This window comes from Melanerpes formicivorus, unplaced genomic scaffold (genome assembly GCF_026170545.1).
Source record: "Melanerpes formicivorus ecotype bairdi unplaced genomic scaffold, bMelFor1.0.p_v2 SCAF_10, whole genome shotgun sequence".
Classification (NCBI taxonomy): domain Eukaryota; kingdom Metazoa; phylum Chordata; class Aves; order Piciformes; family Picidae; genus Melanerpes; species Melanerpes formicivorus.
The window spans coordinates 14136408-14156668 of NW_027142362.1; the positions used below are offsets into that span (position 1 = coordinate 14136408).

Sequence of the window (20261 nt, forward strand, 5' to 3'; positions counted from 1 at the left end):
GGGACCCACAGTGGCAGCCAGTGTACAAGACTATCATTTCGGTCCTTCTGGCGCTGCCAAGTTCTCTCCCAGGAGTGGTTTCTGCCCTCCGCGAAGCGGAGAGGCCGCAGCTGTCCGGCCTCAAGTCCCCGATGTCACCCCGGCCACCACAGCGGCATACAGCCGGAGGGTGCGGCCGAACCCCGGAGGCTGGGGAGATTCAGCCCCCTGAGAAACGAACTTGTGTGACAGGCTCGGGTGAGAAGCTGTTTCTCTGCCGCGCCCCCGCTGCCTCCTCCCCTCGCCGGAGCCCGCCCGTCTCCGCTCCTCCTTTGCAGCCAATGGCACTAAGCGAGGTGGCTGCATGTGGTGGCGCGGACCTAGTGCTAAGGCAGGGAGCAGAGGAGGAGGCAGCAGGGGCTACTCGCCGCTCTCTCCCGGTTCCCGCTCCCCGGCTTCGGGCACTTCTCCTGTCAGCGGCTGCGATCCTCACGCCGCCCTCCCTGCGCTGCCCCTCGGTCCCTCTCCCCCGCCGGTACCTGCAGCATGGACTCGGACTCCGGGGAGCTCAGCGAAGGCGAGCTGGTCTCACCCGCAGGTAAGAGGAAGGGCTGCTGCCTGACGGACCGGTGCCGGCCAGCCCCGCCAGCGGTGGGCCGGGGGAGCGATGGCGAGGAGGAAGGGGTCTGCCCCTCGCTGCCTCCGGCAGAGGGGCTGCGTAGGCGAAGCGCAGCTGCTGAGCGTGTCCCCGCCAACCGCCCCTGAGCGAGCCGCTGCCAACTGCCCCAGCGCGAGCCCAACCGCCCCTGAGCGAGCCGCTGCCAACTGCCCCAGCGCGAGCCCAACCGCCCCTGAGCGAGCCGCTGCCAACTGCCCCAGCGCGAGCCCAGTCACCCCTGAGGGAACCGCTGCCAACTGCCCCAGCGCGAGCCCAACCGCCCCTGAGCGAGCCGCTGCCACCCGCCCCAGGGCGAGCCCGACCGCTCCAGCGCGAGTCCTGCGGTGACGCGCCCCCCGGGCGGCCCCGCGGTCGCCGGCGAAGCGAGCGGCGAGCGGCTCCTCCAACGGCTTCTCGGGCAGAGGCACCCCGCGGTGCGCGGGAGGGGTGCGGCCCGGGTCCGGGCTCCTCTCTGCCTCCTGCCAGCGGAGAGAGCTGCCCTGAAGAGTCACAGTCGACCATGACGCGAGCGCCGGTTAAATTCAGTGCTGGCATGGGTCTGATGCATTGTGCTTCATAGCCAGAGGCAGCGAAGTTTTTTGGGTTCGGTTAGGGCGATTCTGCTATCACTGCAGGACTACAGGCGTCGCCCATGTCATAAAATCATTGGACTGTTTCGGCTGAAAGAGTCCAACCGTTAACCCAGCATTGCCAGGCCACCACTAAACCATACTCTCAGTACCACATCTACAGGGCTTGTAAATCTCTCCAGAAATGGTGACACCACCACTTCTCTGGGCAGCCTGTTATAAGGCTTGACAACCCTAATATCTAGCCTGAAACTCTCCTGCTGCAACTTGAAGCTATTTCCTCTTGTTCTATCACTTGTTACTTGGGGGAACAGTCCAAACCCCATCTCACTGAAACTTCCTTTTAGCTAGTTGTGGAAATTGATAAGGTCTTCCCTGAGGCTCCTTCAGGCTAAACAACCCCAGTGCCCTCAGGTGCTCCTCATGAGACTTGTGCTCTAGTGGACTCCTCACCAGCTTCATTGCCCTTCTTTGGACACACTCCACATTTCAGCACCTCTGTGTGCTTCTTGTAGTGAGGGACTCAGAACTGAACCCAGTTGTTGATGTGCAGCCTCACGTCTTCCGCAGAGACCAGCTCACAGAGCCCTCAAGCTGCTGGGCTTTTGTTTTCAAGTCCTAATTTGTCACCAAAAACTATAGAGCTGCTGATGACTAGCTGCTGCTGCCCACATAGTTCTTAGATGAAACAGAAGGAATAAATAAAACCCTCTCCTGCCATTTCCAAATCTCCACATTCCTGTCCTCTGCACAAAACAACCCCCTGTCAAAGTGCTGTAAGCAGAGGCTTACAGAGGCATCCTGCATGTCCAGTAAATGGGGACTCTAAGCTTGTATGAAACCCAACATACACAGAAATAGGTTTGCTCTACCAGTACAGCTTGCATCCAGTATGGGTCTGCAGAGAGCCAGCTGAAGGCCAACCCCATCCCCATGCACATCCCCTCATCTCCAATGCTTCTGCTTCAGCAGAGCAGACTGCAGTGGTATGGCACGCATGGCTAGCATGTGATAGGTGCCAGGTGAGCACTGACACCAGGTGCAGAATGAACCTTTCTGACCTCCAGCTTCTCATGGTGAAGTGTCAGCACCTTCTCTGAAGCCATTTAACTGGCATCAGACATAAGTAAGCACAACTGGAATGATGTCTGAAATTGACCTAGGAATCATCACGAATCCAAAGTTACCAGGTTATGTTACAAGATCTTTGAGAAAAATAATTGAAATTAAATTTTGTTAGGAATTGGAAGGGACCTCTAGAGATTGAGTCCAACACCACTGCCACCGCAGGATCACCTAGGCCAGGCCACACAGGAGCACATCCAGGTGGGTTTGAGAAGGAGACTATACAATGTCTCTGGGCAGCCTGTTCCAGTGCTCTGTCGCCCTCACCATAAAGAAGTATCTCCTTATGTTGAGGTGGAACCTCCTGTGTTCTAGCTTGCACCAGTTGTTCCTTGTCCTGTCACTTGGCACCACCAAAAAGAGACTATCACCTTCATCATGACACCCACCCCTCACATATTTATAGACATTGATTAGATCCCCTCTCAGCCTTCTTTTCTCAAGACTAAGCAGTCCCAGTTCTCCATGATCTGACCAGTTTATACATGTCCTTTATTTCAGCTGGCACATTTCCACACCAAACAATATTTTAACTGCAAGAGATTAAAAAACAAACAAAACAAACAAACAAAAAAACCCCAACTCCAAACAAACAAAAAAGTCAAGCCAGATATTGGGTGAAATATTTTAACTGTCCTGTTAATAAAACAGTGATCAACAATGATAGGAAGTCATAACATAAATAGGTGTTTTCTTGTCTACTGTCTCAGCAGAACAGAATTCTATAGCATACTCTTAAATCCGATTAGGTTTTAAATATTAGGGTTATTTTCTGTTGGTATCTTGGTTTGTGCTTTCTTACTGGAGATCTAGAGAATGAAATAAGACTAGCAACAGGTCACAGAGCTCTTTATATTCATGAAGCTCCATTAGGCTGAACTTACCAACAAAGACCACCAACAGCTATACCATTTCATCCAAATATTCAAAGCAGTGCACAAAGTGCAAGTTATGAACATTACATTTATAGACAAATCAATGTAACATAGCTCTTGCCAGCAGCTTATTCCTGTTCTGAACAGGATTTTTCTTTTAAATAAATTAAAAATAGCTATGCTTAGAGATTGCCATAAGTGCTTTTTATGCCATCACTTGCTAGCTGCCAAGAGTTGATGTTCATCAGTCTGCTCTTTTCTATTCTTTCTTTGTACTATCTAAGAGAAGAAAAATCTGTTATTTTTGACTATACATGGCAGATGCCTGTGCAGTAGAATAAAAACAGAATAGAGGGAAAACTTGGTGGGTTCCCCATCCTCTTCTGAATACAGTTTTTTGCTAGATTTTGTTTGGTCTTCTTTTCTGTACTCTGCCATATGTACAGTGCAGTATCTCTCTGTATGTGGGTGTTCAGCAGTCATGCTGTCAGTCACTGCTGCAGGCACAGAAGCTGAGAGGTTATAGTGTGGGATTCAGTCACCATCTTGTTCAGAGAGGTGCCACACTCCACAGATCTCAGTGACCAGGAGCATTCTCCCTGCAGTTTATTGGGCAAGCAGAGTGCCTTGAAGAAGTGTTTTGGATGAATGGCAATGGTTTGGTTGTGATTTTAGAACATCTGGGATTGTGTACTGAAAAAATAACACCACCTCTAATGTTCGGCTTACTCTCATTGTTAACTGTCTTCACACTTCCAAGTTTGCAAAGAAATGACTTCAGTTTATGCAGTTAAAACTCCTTGTAGCTGTCTTATGCTCCTTCGGTTGTCCAATTGCTCAAGCCCAGTGTGATACAGTTTATCACTAGGGCTCCATGATGCTAATAGAATACAGATGTTTAAAAACATCATCTGTTTCAGAGTTTGTACCACTCATGCAAAACTTACTCAGACTTTTTCTCTGTCCCAATGGAACAGCACCCCTGCCATTCCTGGAACTCACAGGAGTGTGCACAGGACAAGAGGCTACCATATATGCCTCCATCTGCCACACACACTTGGCTTCCAAAAACCAGCTGGACCCTTACTCTGAGATCCCAGCAGCCTCATTTCCTTTAATATCTCACTTAAAACTGAGTCTCCAAGGAGAAAGTTTTTTTGCTGTATTTATTCTGGATGTGTTGTCACAATAACATCTTTATAATTCTCCAATGCTAACAAAAAACCTCTTTATATGTGAGTAGTGCAAGATGTTAGCTATACTTTAAAAGAAACAACAAAAAGCACCGCACTTCTGCACAAAGGAATATCCAGAACTGTGGCCTTCACTTCCACAAGTCTTCTCACACCCATACATTACTGACTTGCATTTGAGTTGCCTGTATAATCAGAAATTTCTTTTGGTTGGATTTATTTGGTTGGTTGGTTGGTATTTTCTTTCCATGTGACAGACCCCGGTAAAGAGCACTGAACAAGGTCTTCATGGTTCTGAGGAAAATTAATATTGTGATGCAAAAGAAAAAAAGTTACATGCTTGCTAGCATTAGCCTCAAAGAAATTTGTAGAGTTTCACTGTCCATGTGACTAGTCACCTTCCCCTTCTTGTCCTGTAGATAAGCTTTTAAGATTATCTCTTCTCAGAACTTCTCAAAATAGAACTTGATTCTCATTTTTTGTAATGTCCACCTATTGGGAGGTTGAGTTTTTAAAAAGCTCTTCAGTAGAGCAATGCAATATTTTTTCACAGCTCTTTCATAGGCAGCCTACCACATAGAAGTATGATCCTCTCTGTCATCTTTCAGAGGAACATTTCACAAAAATCCAGGTCATCACCAACAGCAATGATTTCGCAGTGAATCTGGAGATTCTGCCTGTAGAGAAAGAAGGCAGCAGACCTTCATTCGCTGTGCCTTGACCTAGGCTCCCCAGTTGAAATAGGAAGGAATTTGGCCTTATAGCTTTTATGTGATATTGATTTAAGGCTTTCTGCAAGCTACTAAGTCAGAACATATATTTTCATGTCTGTATTAATGGAAATATTATGTTACACTAATTCACATCTAGAAGCTACATTGCTTGTATGATCTTTTGGGAGAAATAAAGATTATTTTTATGAAATTTAACCTATCCTGGAGAGTAAACTGTTGCTGGTCTCTTCTTTGGCTTTCCTCCCACTGAAATAAAAAGACATTTGGCCTGGGAAAGAGAGCAGCTTGCACTCCAAGTAGAGTTCTGAACTGGTGACAGGATTTGATATTTTTTTATTTATTTTTTTTAAACATTAACACTGTGGAGTCTACAACTTTGTATGATGCCAGGGATAACAAAATGAAGGCAACCTTATCACCAGGCTTGTGCCTATAAAGGCAGTGGGAAGCTTATTACTGTGCTCAATAGGGCCAAGATCTTACTGTGCAGCTCCTGGCAGAAAAATATTAATGCATTTACAAATACTTCATAAATTATCTGAACTCTAGCCTGGGCAATAAATACAAACCTAATAAAAACAGCAACAGGTTTAAACATTATAAAACAGCCCTAACAGTCAAGAATTCTTCTGGAGCTGTAATACTGTTTGATTCGCACTGCTTAGCAAATAACCTGTTCTGCAGATTCTTTATCATGCTCTGTGAACTGCCTGTGCTTTCATGATATTAATCTTTTAAGCCTGTTACACATATTTTAATCACTGTTTTACAGAATTGAAATGCCATTCAAGTGCTAATACATTCTTGTAAATATATAGTGAATTAGGAAGTGTTAGTTTTCCCTCACTTCGGCATTGAGGCGGGGGGGGAACAGATGGGGTCACCCATTCTCAGGGTCTAATGTATTGCAAGCACTTATTTGAGGCATCAGTAGCACACTTTTATGATATAATGTGCAAGCAAACATTTTCTAACTCTCTTTGCAGCATCACAGTGGTCATTTGAAAAATGTCTATCACATGACAAAAGGTACATTTTGGCCCAGGGAATACCCATTTGTGTGAACAAGGAGGGGTTTGATTTAACAGAGCCTGTTTTGATTCTGCACAGAAAATTCCAAGTCACATACGTAATCATGTTTACTGGACTTTAGACAAGCCACCAGAATGGTAGATAACAGCAGGTGGTAAGTGTGGAAGCTAGGGGCAAAATGAAAAGAAAATAACATTTTAAAAACTCACCAACAAACAGCAAACAGAACCACAACCAAAAAACTCTTTTGAGTGGAAGATGCAGACACTACTGGATGATGCTTTCATGAAGTGCTTTCTAGCATCTGTCTAATAAAGGGTTCTGCCTTCCCTTCTGCTGGAAAACTAAGGAATAAAAAAGCTAGTTGAAGAATGATGGACAGATGACAGACATGAACCAGCATGTCATGGGAATCCACACTCCAGACTCTTACAGGGCTTTTTAGATCACATTGCAAACTGAGGCAAGCATGTGTCCAAGTTTCTTTGCCAAGACAGCATGGGCAAGAGAGGCTTCAGAATGAGCAGGCAGCAACTGCTTTTATGAGCAGCAGCTAGGGCCAGCTCATGAGCCAAGAGCCTGGCTGGGAGACATTTTTGTTTTTATCTCATTACTCTTCCCTCCAGGAAACACCTGGACTGTTGATTTACATACAGCCCCTTCTTTAGCACAGTGACTGCCAGACTGGGAGACTCATCCAACTGGAAAACAAATAAACAAACAAACAGACAAAAACTTCAAAAGGCAAAAAATCTAACCATGCTGTGACAATACCATAAGTAGTCTCACTTTTGTCAAGTTGAACAGACAACTTGGAGAAGCAGAAGAGAGAGCTTAGTTGAACAGGTCAGTTTGTTCAGGCTTCTGTTTTTAAGATGAAGTAGAAATAGGAACTTCATGAGGTGCTGGATTGAAGCCCAAGCTCACCTGCTTATGCAAAAGCAGCATCTATGGATGAGACTGCTAAGCAGCAATAGCCAATAGCATATGAGGTAACATTCCTTCCTGTAGCTTTGATAGTTTTTTTCTATTCTTGAGCATATGATGTATAAAACCAGGATTTGTCATCCTAGGTGAAGCAGAATCTGACTCCTGGGTAGGGATAGGAGACACATCAAGGATGTTGTCTTATTTAGAGAATAATATTTGATACTCTTGATCATACCTACTCACTTACAGGACAGGATGTGCTAGTGCCACCCAGATATGCAAACGGCATGCAGAAGCCCGTCACAACTTTGCCAGGTCTCAGATAAGCTGTTTGTCAGGCAGGGAGGTTGATTTTACAGTTATGTGAATGATTTTTATCCCCATTTGAAGAAAGAAATACTTCTTCCTTTCTTCTCATCTACACCAGAGATTAAAAAGTCATGGTAGGAACAGTAAACCACCAGGCTTTGTTGGTAATGGAAGAATAAAGCTATGATACCTATAAACTCTAGGTACAAAAGAAAACAGCAGGCCAGATAGATGGGAAAGAGTTCCTTCTGAAGACCCAGCCTACCTGAGAAGCCTTTGGTGTCTGGCATTTTATCCACAGCATCAGCCTTGGCGTGGCAGGTCCTCCCAGGTCCCAGGAAGCAGAGGAACACTCTAACTTTCTAAGAGCATTTACTGCCTTTGCTAGTAAACTAAGCAGGACCTGGCTGTGGGCCCAAGCAGTGATACCCAATCCTCTAAACTGTTTATATATTAATATACTTCCTGGCACTGTTTCATCCCTTGCCTGATAGCATCCCACAAAATGTCCTGGCATGAGGCAGAGGATAACAGTGGCCACTGTGAATTAAACAACATTTGGAGTGTGGGAAATAATTCATCTTGCATCCAGATGGCAGTATGAGGCATGCACAACAGGTTCTGTCCCAGTTTATTTACAGACATGGACCCTGTGGTCAGAGAAGGGTGCAAAGGTTCTTTGCTATTACTGTGATGTCTAGTGTGTTGCTCAAGGCTGTCTGAGCTGTTGGACTGCTTGTGGAACTTTGTCAGGGCAGCTAAGATCTGGGTTTGGAGCCTTCTCCAATTAAGAGTATACTTGCTGTTTGTAGAAATGTCTGCCAATTAGATTATAGATTATGGGAGGGTATTTTACCGGCTCACAAGTCTAGCTGAAGGAGATGCGTGGAAAGATGAGACTAACTTGTTGCAATAATTAAGACTTCATACCCAAGGCTCAAGCATCATCTTGAGAAGCTAAACTAAGCAAAGCCATTGGCTGGTAGCCAAAGATTTTTCTACTCTTTAAAGGCAGCCATCTAATGAAAAAGGCTGAGAAAGAGCAGAAGTTACTTTGCTGTCCTTTCCAATGGTTCCTGCTTGGTAGAGATCTTAAGTCAAGCTTTATCAGTTAGTTCTGCCATCCTGAAGAGGAAAAGAGTAGCCAGTCTGTACAGATGTAGGTTTTGGCTAACATCTGTTGGTGTAAGAGGAAATACAGAGAAGGAAGATTGTTTCCATCTATGGTATGAAACAAACTTCACCATGATGACATTCTCTTTGCTCTTCTTATTGGTACTAGTTTAATATGAAAGGCAATCTTCTGAAACATGAATAATAAAAATTAGCAGAATGCCTCACTATTAGAATAAAATAAACCTTTATTAGAATAAACCAAACCAGGTTGGAAGAGACCTTCAAGATCATCGTGTCCAACCCATCAACCAACCCAACCCACCCAAACAGCTAACGCATGGCACCAAGCACCCCATCAAGTCTCCTCCTGAACACCTTCAAAACACTACTACAATCAAAGGGTTTCTCATTTCTGCCTTTAACTATTTCTCCAAACAGCTTGTTGGTTTTTTACAGGAAAAACTAGATTTTCTTTCCTTCTCATTGAGGAACTATTTTAACACTATTACTGTGTTCCTGTTTCCTTTCAAGTAGCTTTCTGCTTACTTGTAGAGCACATAGTTTTTGTGGTCAAGTCACTGACAGATGCACATCAAACAAATACAAGTTTATGGGACTTTTCAAAGTGAGGGAGTTTTGAGTTGTTTTTGTTTGGGGGGTAGGGTTTGGGGTTTTTTTGTGGTGCTTGTGTTGTTGGATTATTTGTTTTGTTTTGTTTATATTACAATTAACCATCCTTCAGATTATTTTTTCAATAAAACCTCTGGGCCCTATAGTGTTATGCCAGGTGAATGTCTGCAGTTTGTTTATTTGCATGTATTTTTAACTTTGTGTATCTGCACATCATTTCCCCTTCACTCCCAGAAGTCAGAGGGAAGTTAAAGATATCAAAAGTGACCTTCATATTCACTTCAAAACAAGTTATAGTGCCTCACTATTTTGAGACATTATTTCAGGAGAAATGTTTAGGAGTACATGCAAGAATTATCAGTACAGTTATTACGATGCACAGCTAGGGGATATCTTAGAAGGCAATAAAGAGGCAATGAGGAAAAAGATTGACTTGGATTAGAGATTTAGGAATGGGGTGAAAAAATCAAGCCTAAGTATATGTAAAGACCACCTCCACAGACTTTGCAGAGTGCCAGTATGCCCCATTCTTACCAACTCATACTAACTGGCGCCCTTTAAATATACCAGGATCTGTATAACTAAAAGAGGAATTTTTTGTTAAGTGATTAAACCTCATCTCTATGAGAAATCAGCTTATTACAAACCTATCCTGACCACAGCTCTGTCTCTGTGGCTTCTTTCTTAGCTGTGTTGGTTTCTAAAAGAATATATCCAGATCAGTTCTTAAAAGTACCAGTATTCATAAGAAGGAATGGCATAAGAAAGAACAGCGTAACACTGTGTACCTTTGAGTATGATATGCCTGGGATTTTACTCTTGCCTGCATGCCTACCTCCCTCACCCAAAAGAACCCAAAACACCAAGCCACAACAAGAAACCCCCAAAAAACCCACATGCACCCCCAAAAAAAATTAAAAATAGAAAAATCACCAACCCAAAAAACTCCAACCAGACCAGTAAACTCATCTAAAACTGTCACTGCTGGCATGTCTCCACAAAGTGCTTCCCTTTACAGAAATTATACAGAAGTGATGGAAAGCCAAAAATAAATCATCTTAAGGAAAATTAATACCAATGTTCTCCATAAATCCATTCTTTAACTTCAAAATCTGGGTTAAGTCAGATGCCTGAGAGCTTAGAACAGTCCCAGTACTTAATTATTAACAGCTAGTATCTGTCCTCTAGACCAGGATATCTCCCATAGTTTTGAAACTGATTTCCAGACTGAACTATGGTTCTTTTTAACTAGTTGGTGTCATTCCTTTCAAGACAAAGTTGTGCTGGGTGGTTAAAGTATAGTTACGAAGAGCCAGAAAATAGCGATTTTGAATGTTCGTGTTGCTACATGCAACATCTTATGCCAGTAAAAAATGGGTGTTTTGACTACATCAAGAACAGTAAGTGAAACTGCACCCTGGGGGGACACACAAAAATGTCTACAAATTGAAACAGGCTGGGCACATGCAGTGTGCTGTGGGATGCAGAAGGCAAGGAGATCAGAAATCCTCCTTGCACCCTCCCTTTGACTGCCACATGCTATCAAAAAAGCTAAGTCCCCGTGACCATTTGTAGCTCAAACCCACCACAGTCCCTCGCAAGAATGCAGATACCAAGACTTTTGCCTATATCCTCCATCTTCCAAACACAGAAATCTTTTCCAGTTCTTCCTCTTTTCACCTGCTCTCACCTTTTACACCAGAATTTGTAATCTTTCTCCACATACCCAGATACAACTTTCCAGCATATAACTGATGTCTCATTTCCCCTGTGCCTCAGCCAATATGCCATCCCTTTGTAAGCCTCAGTTCTTCCAGTATTGATCTGATTCTTCTTCCTTAACTCATTTCTTCTCAAATATTCTTGGGTTTATGATTTCTGCAACTATGAAAGGGAGTAAATGCTGTCAGATTATAGTCATGAAAGGAAAAACTGATAGGAGTAAGATACTGTCTTGTTGTTGTAATTGGAGGTATTAGAAACAGATTTGCATTGCCAGAGGAGCTAACCTGCCTCCTCTAGCAAATAATACAGACAGTAGGCTTACAAATGAGATCAATGTTATCTTGATTAGTAAAGCATGCTTAGAACAGGAAAGTTAATTTGATTTTGAAATATTGAGAAAGGTAAATGCAATATGTACCAGAAAGAGAGAGCACAGTAGCACCTCCACAGATAAGAAGAACTTTGCTCTTATTTCCAGAGCGCATACATTCCTGAACAAACTACTGCTTGGAGAAAGAGTATATCCTCACTACTCTAAGGCCAAGTCCAGTGTAGCATTGCATTTCTCTCCAGACACAGCAACCTGTAACTGTTGCTGATCAAATGAGGTCAGAGGAGGAGGATGCTTTCTAGTGACATAACATAATAAGGAATAAAGGGAAGCAACCTATCCTTTACAGTACTGAAATGAACCCAGGCATACACATCTCCTCTGTACAAGTTTACCAATGTATTTTCTTGAGAGTTCTAATAATTTTTAACTAAAAGATACTGTAAAGAGATTGACAGAGCTTGCCTATAGAATGCAAGCAGATACTTTAAATAGCTGTAAAGAGGCATTGAAAGCAAGACATGCTTCTAGGAGCTAAAAATCTTCACTACAGGCAAGAATGTGTATTTCAATGTTTTCCCACCAATGAGACAAGGATGAGAGGACAGAAATACAGTAAGGGAGACATTAGGGAATGAACTCAAGCAAAGGAATTGCCAAGAAGATGTAGGTTCATCAGAACACCATCAGTGCCTGCATCCACCTTTCCACTCCACCACTAAGCTGAACCATAAAAATCAGAGTTGAATCTGCCCTTTGCAGGGTCAGCAATACCCTGGCCCATTGGTTTCATCATCTATCACCAGGGTGCCTAGAAACGGGGTCCCCATTTTCCACCACAACATGTCTCTGGATTGCTAGCCCCAAATGTCAGATCCACCTCATTTGTCCTTAAGCAGCAACATAATTTGTGTAATTTGCCAAAATGCAAGAGGACACAGTCCTGCCCCACTTGATAGGGAGGGAACAGCTCTGCCCGTGTGCAGCACAGCAGGGAAGGCCTGCTCACATTAGATAATTTTGGAGTCAAGGTATCTGTATAGCTTTCAAATTATCAAGCACTATGTCTACACTTGCCCATCCATGTACAGAAGATGAGTAACAGTTGCTGTTGCACTGCTTGCAGTTCTGTGTATTTACCTTTTAGAACTTCACTAGGAAAATATTGCCTTAGCAACAGCTGAGCAGTATTAAGATAGAGACAAGTGATGTGTAGGAAGAGAATTTAGAGTGATCGTGGGGGAGCCATTATTCAATGTTTGCCATAATTTCATAGAACAAGATTTAATTTTCTTGAAGTTACTGCAGTCAATGGTGGGTAGAAAGGTGTGTGTGAAATACCTCTGGCTGTGCACTGAAATAAGGTATGACTAGACATATCAAAAAAACAATGCAGGCAACCACAGTCTGTGAGGGTTTTTTATTACACACTCATTACTGTTCTGTACTTGCAGAGTTCTTCTTTCCTCAATTCCATCTTTGAGGGAAATTCAAATAGCATCTCTGCCATTAGGTTAAAAAAAAATGGAATACTTTGTTTCTTTCCCCACTTTACAGTTATTAAGCAGTAGCTACACTCCTTCAGGGAGGTTATAATTTAGAGACAGTCGGTGCCTATGCTTAGTCGCTTTATCAACAACTAAAATACAAACTCTTTCCTCTACAGGTCATACATTATTAAAGAGATTGAAGACAAATGTTTAAGTACATAGTTTGCTTTTAAAGCAATGTGGCTTTCCATGATAAAGTGATAAAAATACACTTGACATCATAAAGCTCATAAAACACAGCAATCTAGTGCTAGAAGTTTTACAGTTACCTGCTTGAATTGATTTGGTTTTAAATTTGCCTTGGTCTAACATTGTTTTGAGCTGAAAACATTTTTTTATGCAAACAGCATGTCATTGAATATAACTGTGCTTTTTATATACATATGAAAAGTGGACAAAAGTCATTTTCCTTAAGTAAGGAAATGCTATATATAGAAGAAAAGCTAAATACTTTCAAGTCAGACTTCAGTAGTTTTTTTTACATCATCCCTAGACAAGCAGAAATACAACAAACAATATAAAGTCAGTTTCCTCCATAAGAATGCACAGAACATCAGAAACAGTAAGTAAAGAGAACAGTGTATCACAGTATCACAGTATCACCAAGGTTGGAAGAGACCTCAAAGATCATCAAGTCTAACCTATCACCCAAGACCTTATGACTAGACCATGGCACCAAGTGCCACATCCAGTCCCCTCTTGAAATGAAGTCATTATCCTCTTGGTTGATGTTTTTTGCTCTACTAATGATCACTCCTTATTACCACAAATAGAAGGTGCACAATAGGTAAGACTTTGAAACTAAGCTTTAAATATCTTTAACAAATGTCAAGGGCTGAGTAAGGTGATGCAGGCTCTTGAAAGGCACAGTGTGGACTAACAGATCTGTGGAAGAGAAAAAGAAGAATACTACATGAAAACTGCAAAATGTTACTGGGGATAAATCAACCTCTGCCTTCCCATAATTGTCCCTGGGGAGCACCATGGCTGGGAAGCTTCCTCCCTAGGAAAAACTGCACACAACAATGCTGCTGCTGCTACTACTCCGAAAAATATAAAGTAAATCTGCATCTTGGCTTTTTGCAGTTCTCTCAGGCCTCCAGGGTAGCACACCTGGATTGTGCCCGAAGTTGGAGTAGCTTCTCTTTTTGGGGTTTTCCCCTTTGTTTTTAGCAGATCCACCAAAAAAGCCTCAAAACCAAAAGACAAGCCACATTTGTATATGCAGATACATATAAAATTGTATTTGAAGTTACTTTCACTTGGGCTTATACACACACACACACCCCTTTCATGATGGCAAGGGGGAAACAGAGGCTAGCTTGCCTAAAACGGGTTTCTGTTAGCAGTAAATAAAAATGTCAGGACCACCTGAGACAGTGAAAGTAGCACTTCTACTCAGGCAGAGCAGGTGGAATATTAGACAGCTGCAGTTAAAAGGTGTAGGGAGTTTACTCCTAGGATATGCCCAGCTATGTCAGATTCCAACAGACAGAATGCTGATTTGGGGTTCATCCAGCTCAGAGCTGTTCTAACTGTACACTGGGATAGGCATGTGCAGTGTAGCAGAAGAGAGCAGTATTTAAGAAGCTTCCCCATATTTCCACTTACTGCATTCACTTGAAGCCTGGACTGCCATGTTAACAGTGGGTCCACCAATTTAATACATTTTTAAAGGTATATAAATGACAAATAGTTTGACAGCAAACTTTTCCACTTTTTAGTTCTGTTAAGTAACACCTTGATGAATTTCAGAGCAAACAGGATTTGAAGTTTAAGGACATTATGAAGATACCAGTCTAATTTCTTTGTGCAACCTCCCATATGATATCCTTCCAAAATCTGATGAATGAAGTACTGGACTGACAGCAGGGTCTTAATCACAGCCTTAAGCAAGTATTTCAGTTGAATCTGTTTCTCCACCCATTCTTGGTCTGCTTCGTCTGTTTACTTAATGCTATTTTTAGATCAGGAATCATTGTGAGTTTGTGCAGTAAGTGCCCCAAGATATTTTATTAAAAATTAGCAACTGCTAGTATCAATGCAGTGTATGGTGACTGCAGGTGCTGTTATAGGTACATCATGAGAGAACTTCCTTTGATTAAAGAACCTGCACCTATGCAGGTAACACATCATCTTAAATACAAACAATACATAGGCAGTCAGTACAGTCTTTCAGAAGTCCTTCATAAAAGACTGCAGTTTTAGCACTACTTTACCTCAGGCACACTTGATTTTTCATCATACTAAACAGAGGTTTGCAAATTATTTCTTTTCAATAAGCAGTGCTACTGCATCTCATAAGACCATAAAGGCATGTTACAAACACAAGGAGAAAATTATATAGTAGTTCAGCTAAAGACAACGCACTTCTGTTCCCTTTCTCCTTCCCCCCCCACCCCCCATTTTTCCATTTGCTTCTGATTCTGACTGTCTAACTCTCTGGCAGTGAAAGTATGTTTGGAATAAAAATAGAACCCACAATTTGAAACTATCGTGTGTTGCGTTATTTTGCTTTGCTCTTCAATACATGAGCCTCTTACCAACGTGAGGAAGGCCTTTCACCCGAAGAGAATTCACTAGAACAAGGGAAGTTCTGCAGAATTCACGTGCTCATGACTGCTGGCATATTTGCTGATACAAGTCTTTCAAAATACAGGGTGAATCAAGCACAAAGAGGTCTTGATCAGGTCATAGAATGGAGGGTTTCTCCCATGACTGCAATGCACACACCACGGTTTAAGAGCACAGTCCCCCTAAGAAACCCACTGTAAGTCACAGAGTGAAAAGTCTTCCCCACAGCATGCAGGGTCACTCTTATTTTTTTTCATAACCTGAGTTTCAGTTCTTCTGCATAAAATGGTTTGCGTGGACTTCATATATATAACCCCACCTACACCATAATCTTCTCAAGAATTTGCTTCCTGCCAAGTTCACTTGTTTGCTGGCCAAGGAATCGGAACATTTTCCTACTCTGTCTGTTAAGACTTTTCTGCAGGAAACTGGCTTTCCAGGGTGTGATTTTGGGGCTTAAAAATCGTCTGCCCTCTGTTGCTTCATCTCAGGCAATGCCCTAATGGAAAGAAGAATAACTCCTGTTCTAAGATGACAGTATCTGTTAATCTGACACTAAATCTCACGTTCTAAAAAGCCAGATGAAACATGGCATGAAAATCAGGTCTAAAATCAGGTCCATCTGAGGTATCACCCTTCATGAACAGAGCTCTGCCAGTAATCTTTCCTGTAGAAACACAAGCTGAAGATTTTACTAGTAAACAGCTGTAGTGGGTAATGTTATTTTCCATCTCTCACTTCTCAAGAGCAGCTTCTTTAATCTAGAAATGAAATCACTACAGGACCACATTTTCTCCACACACACCTACTGGAAAATTACTAAAATTAATTAAGGCACACCAAGATTAGCCTGCAGAACAAAAAGCACTCAGCATATTTGCAGCCATGGAGATTTAGTTCTGGCAGTAGGCAAATCTTTCTGACTTTGAGATTTGCAAGCACTGCATTAAGCTGTGAAGGGACGTTGGTCTTCAGGAACAGATTAGACAAGTGTCTCTTCTATCCTGCTAGTCTTATCTCAGAAAAAGAAATTGATTATATGGTTGATAAAAAGTTTGTTCCTTCCTCCTGTTTATGATGCTGAAATTATACACAGCAATTTGAAACTCAATTTGGTGATTTTAAACAAATTTCTGCATCAAACCAATTTGTTATCCTGACTTTGCTTTCTATGTGAGCAGACAGAATAACCTTCCCCCCGCCCCCCGCCAAAAAAATCATCCTTAACTCCTCCTCATTTTCAACGCCAACAATCTTGCAGATACAACCTCAAATCTTTGTTCTAAAGAATGTCATTACTTCAGTTAATATCTGTGTAGATAGCCCACTGATCCTAACAGTGGCCAAACCCTTGCTGGCTGCAACTTCAGGGCTTCTGCACCTTGTTCATTGATCAGTTCCCTAATCAGCAAGTTGCAGGTGGTTTTAGCACAACCATCCATTTCCAAAGTGTAAATGCAGACAGCTCAGTTGCAGGGGCTGGTAAAGACACACCTGACAAACAAACAAAAACCCTGCACTTGATTATTCACATTCCTTCTCTGCAGCAAGATGAAGAACCACAGACTGTGTTAAACCACAAGATCAGGGTGCACCATGTGTGTATATCTTTTGTTCTCAGATCGTATTCACAATCCATTCTCATCTCCCTAGATTCAATTCAAATTAATCCCTCCCAGCATCACCTCAGGTATTACTGATCCTTAATTGCTACAGCAGGCACTGTCCTACAGACTGTGGACTGCCCTTACCTCTCTGGAAACTAATGTTCCTCCAGGAGGCAGGTGCAGCCACCTTCTGTGCCAGCTGGCTTCAACTGGCTGGGTTTTTTTCTGCTTTCAAAGTCATCAGCAAACTATATCCAGGTCTGTCAGCATTATCTTAGATTTACACATTGTGCAGCCACTACCCATCATCGGCACCTAATGGCAAGATTTCCTCCCTTAAATAATACTAAAATATAACTATTTCCAGTAGATAGTTGCAGCTACATCCTGCCTACTGCCCACTAGAGCCACTTTGTGGGTGCAGGTTACATCTGGAAAAAAAGGAAGACGGATTTCTGCTCAATGAAAAATTCACCATCTACTCCCAGCCTACAGACTGATGACGTGTTGTTTTACAGCTTAGCAGTGCAGTGAGGCCAAGAGGCAAATTAATACCAAGTGCAGTTGCTGAGGAGCAGATAGACTTTCTGGCAAATCTGACAGTGTAATTTTATACATTAAACATCTGGGGGGTTTATTTTAATCTCGTTACAACAAAGCCATATATAGCAGGAAAAAGTCTTAGAATAGTAAAACTGTTCCTGAAGTGACCCAAGATAGACTAAACAAGACCATATATCTTAGGAATCTGATTTTTTAACCAGAAGGGGGAAAAAAAAACCTATCACAAAGTAATTTTAGAACCTGTGAATTATGGTTAGCCTTACACCTTTCTCCATAGTACTATAACTTAAAACCCTGGAAAAATCTAAGCAGATTGAAGGAGGAGGGGTGGAATTTACTTTTTCACTTTCAAAAACAGGTGAGAGAAATGAAGTTTGGCAGGGTTTATATTACATCTCAACAAATGGAGTATTCTAGAGCCCTGTTGTGAATTCCAGCCTCATCCAGACCCATAAGGGAAAGACCTAGGATGCTTAAGTCTTCTTCCCACAGACTTTGGTTTCCATGCAAAGTAAGGGAGACAAGATGCCTTCCAGGTGGTGGTCACTCAACTGAACACTGTGAGGACCAGGTCTTGAGTTGGTTTGCTGAGTCTATAGCCAGGAACACCAAATCTTTCATCCAGTTTTTATGATCTGGCAAGACTAAGGGGCCCTTTTCAGCTCCCCACTACACAAGGAGAAAGAGATGCAAGCTGCCTTATGCAGATAGGACTCCAAATCAAGTACAGTCTTGCCTTCAGTTTACCTTCAAGCCAGCCTTTGGGAGCAGTAAGTTTGGAACTTGTGAGCACAAACAGTTTCTGAAGTTATACCATATGAGAGAGAGAAAGGAAAAGTAATTTTTCCTCTCAAAGGCTGCGCTACAAAGTGGCTCTGGGCTATAGCACATCACAGCAAAATTGCTGAAATACAATGCATGAGCAAGAGAGTACTACAGAAAGCAGTTGGCATAATATTCAGCTATTGTGCTGCCAGAAATAAACTAATCAAGCCTTAATCACATTCATTTGAATATTAAAGGAGAAGTTAAACATTCATGTACCTCTTAGATGAAAATAAAGTACCTCGACAGAAAGCAGTTAAAATATAATAGAATGGTATTCCCAGGGACCACGTGAGATCAGGCTGCAAAAAAAAACCCAACACAGTTTCTGTGAACACCACTTGAGCACGGAGCATGCACTTGCTTGTACTGGGTAACCCAACAGTTTCTTTCAGGCTGCTGAAGAGCATCCCTGCTTTCAAAAAGCAAGCAGAAAAAAAACCCAAAAACTAAAACACCCCATAAACCCACACAAACTACAGCAGAAATTCAAACACCACCATACTCACTTCATTAAGGTCACAGGGTAAACGGGAGCCCTTTAAGTACATCATCAGACAGCCTGGGGGAGGTGTCACTGCACAATGTCCCAGCAGACTCCACTTCATGGATAAAGAATTGCAGCTTCAGATTTTCAGCTGTTTAGACTGGCTTCTTTCAGACAAAAACCAACAACTTACACAAGAAGTTGGATCCATTCTCAGTTCCATGAGAATGAAATGATGAAACAAAACTGTAGTGACCACCCAGACAAATGATGGTTCTACCTGCACCTGCTGCCAGAGCAACACAGAAGGATCACAAAATCCCTACCCTATAAACACCCTAAGGAATTGTGAAAAGGCTACTGGCTCTTACAGAGACTTTCTATGCAGATACCAGTATACTACTGCAGTTTGCAGCACAGTCACTTAGTCAGACCAAGGCTCCTTCAATCACAATCCACAGCTCACAGTGGCACAGAGTACATTGTGATACCAGCAGCCTCCAACAACTAACAGCCACAAGATCTCCCAAGATGCCAGCGGTACCAAGGAGCTTCACACCCATCTTTCAAGTTGTGCATCCTGTATTTCAGCCTACAACTACCTTCTTCACATTTCCCTGCAGCAAATACAAACCCCTTTCACTGCCTCTCTTCCATTTCAAGCACAAGGAGGAGCTGGTCAGAGAAGTCTGTGGTGCCAGGCACTTTGTCCTGTGCTTTCTCTGAGGAAGGTCCCACTGCAGAAAGGTTGACAGATAACCACACTGCATCCTGGCACCACTGTTTTTCCCTCACTGTGTGCCAGATGCATTTCCCATGGCAGGCTGCAGCACTATCTTACACACTGGAGGTGAAGATAAGGGAGTTTTGCATCCTGGTAGGGACTGACCCTCAGGTTAGTTATGAGACTATCAGTACTTACACAGCTCTCCATCCCTTCCAGCTGGGTCTTTCCCAGCTCCCAGGGGCTGTGAGAAGAAGCAGTGTCACCATGTGTACCTCCTGCACATTCTTTGTGTTTCAGATGGATAGGCCAAAATCTGGCTAGATTATTTATATAAGTTATTTTGAGCCTCTAGATAAGTTTTATCCTCACTTTGCCACTTTGAAGTCCGCTGTGTAGTTTCCCAGTCTGGACATTCACATGCACAAAAAGCAAAATATAAATAGGATCACAGGGACCAATCTTCCATCCTTTCCTGAGGAAAAACAATTAAATCTCCAGTACTGACAATGTCAACTGCAAGGAGCAGTTGCAGAGTGGGCTGCCTGGCAAGGCATAAAAAAGATTGGGCAAGTATTAAAGGAATTTGAGTTTTAATTAGACTTTCAGCTGTCAGAGTTTTTTTAATTCTATATATTTTTGAAAATCAGTGATGGCATTTCAGTATAAAACTGGTTAATGTAATACTATAATTGGTTAATAT

The 20261-nt window shown here is 42.5% G+C and overlaps 1 protein-coding gene across 1 annotated transcript in view; it reads left to right on the forward strand.

The window, feature by feature from the left end:
* The first annotated feature begins 340 nt into the window (after nt 1-340).
* TNFAIP8L3 (TNF alpha induced protein 8 like 3) overlaps nt 341-20261 on the forward strand; it is a 44322-nt gene continuing 24401 nt past the window's right edge. Inside the window, exon 1 of the mRNA XM_068143819.1 lies at nt 341-577. Coding sequence (XP_067999920.1) covers nt 526-577 — 52 coding nt within the window. The 5' untranslated portion in view covers nt 341-525. The remainder of the gene's footprint in view (nt 578-20261) is intronic.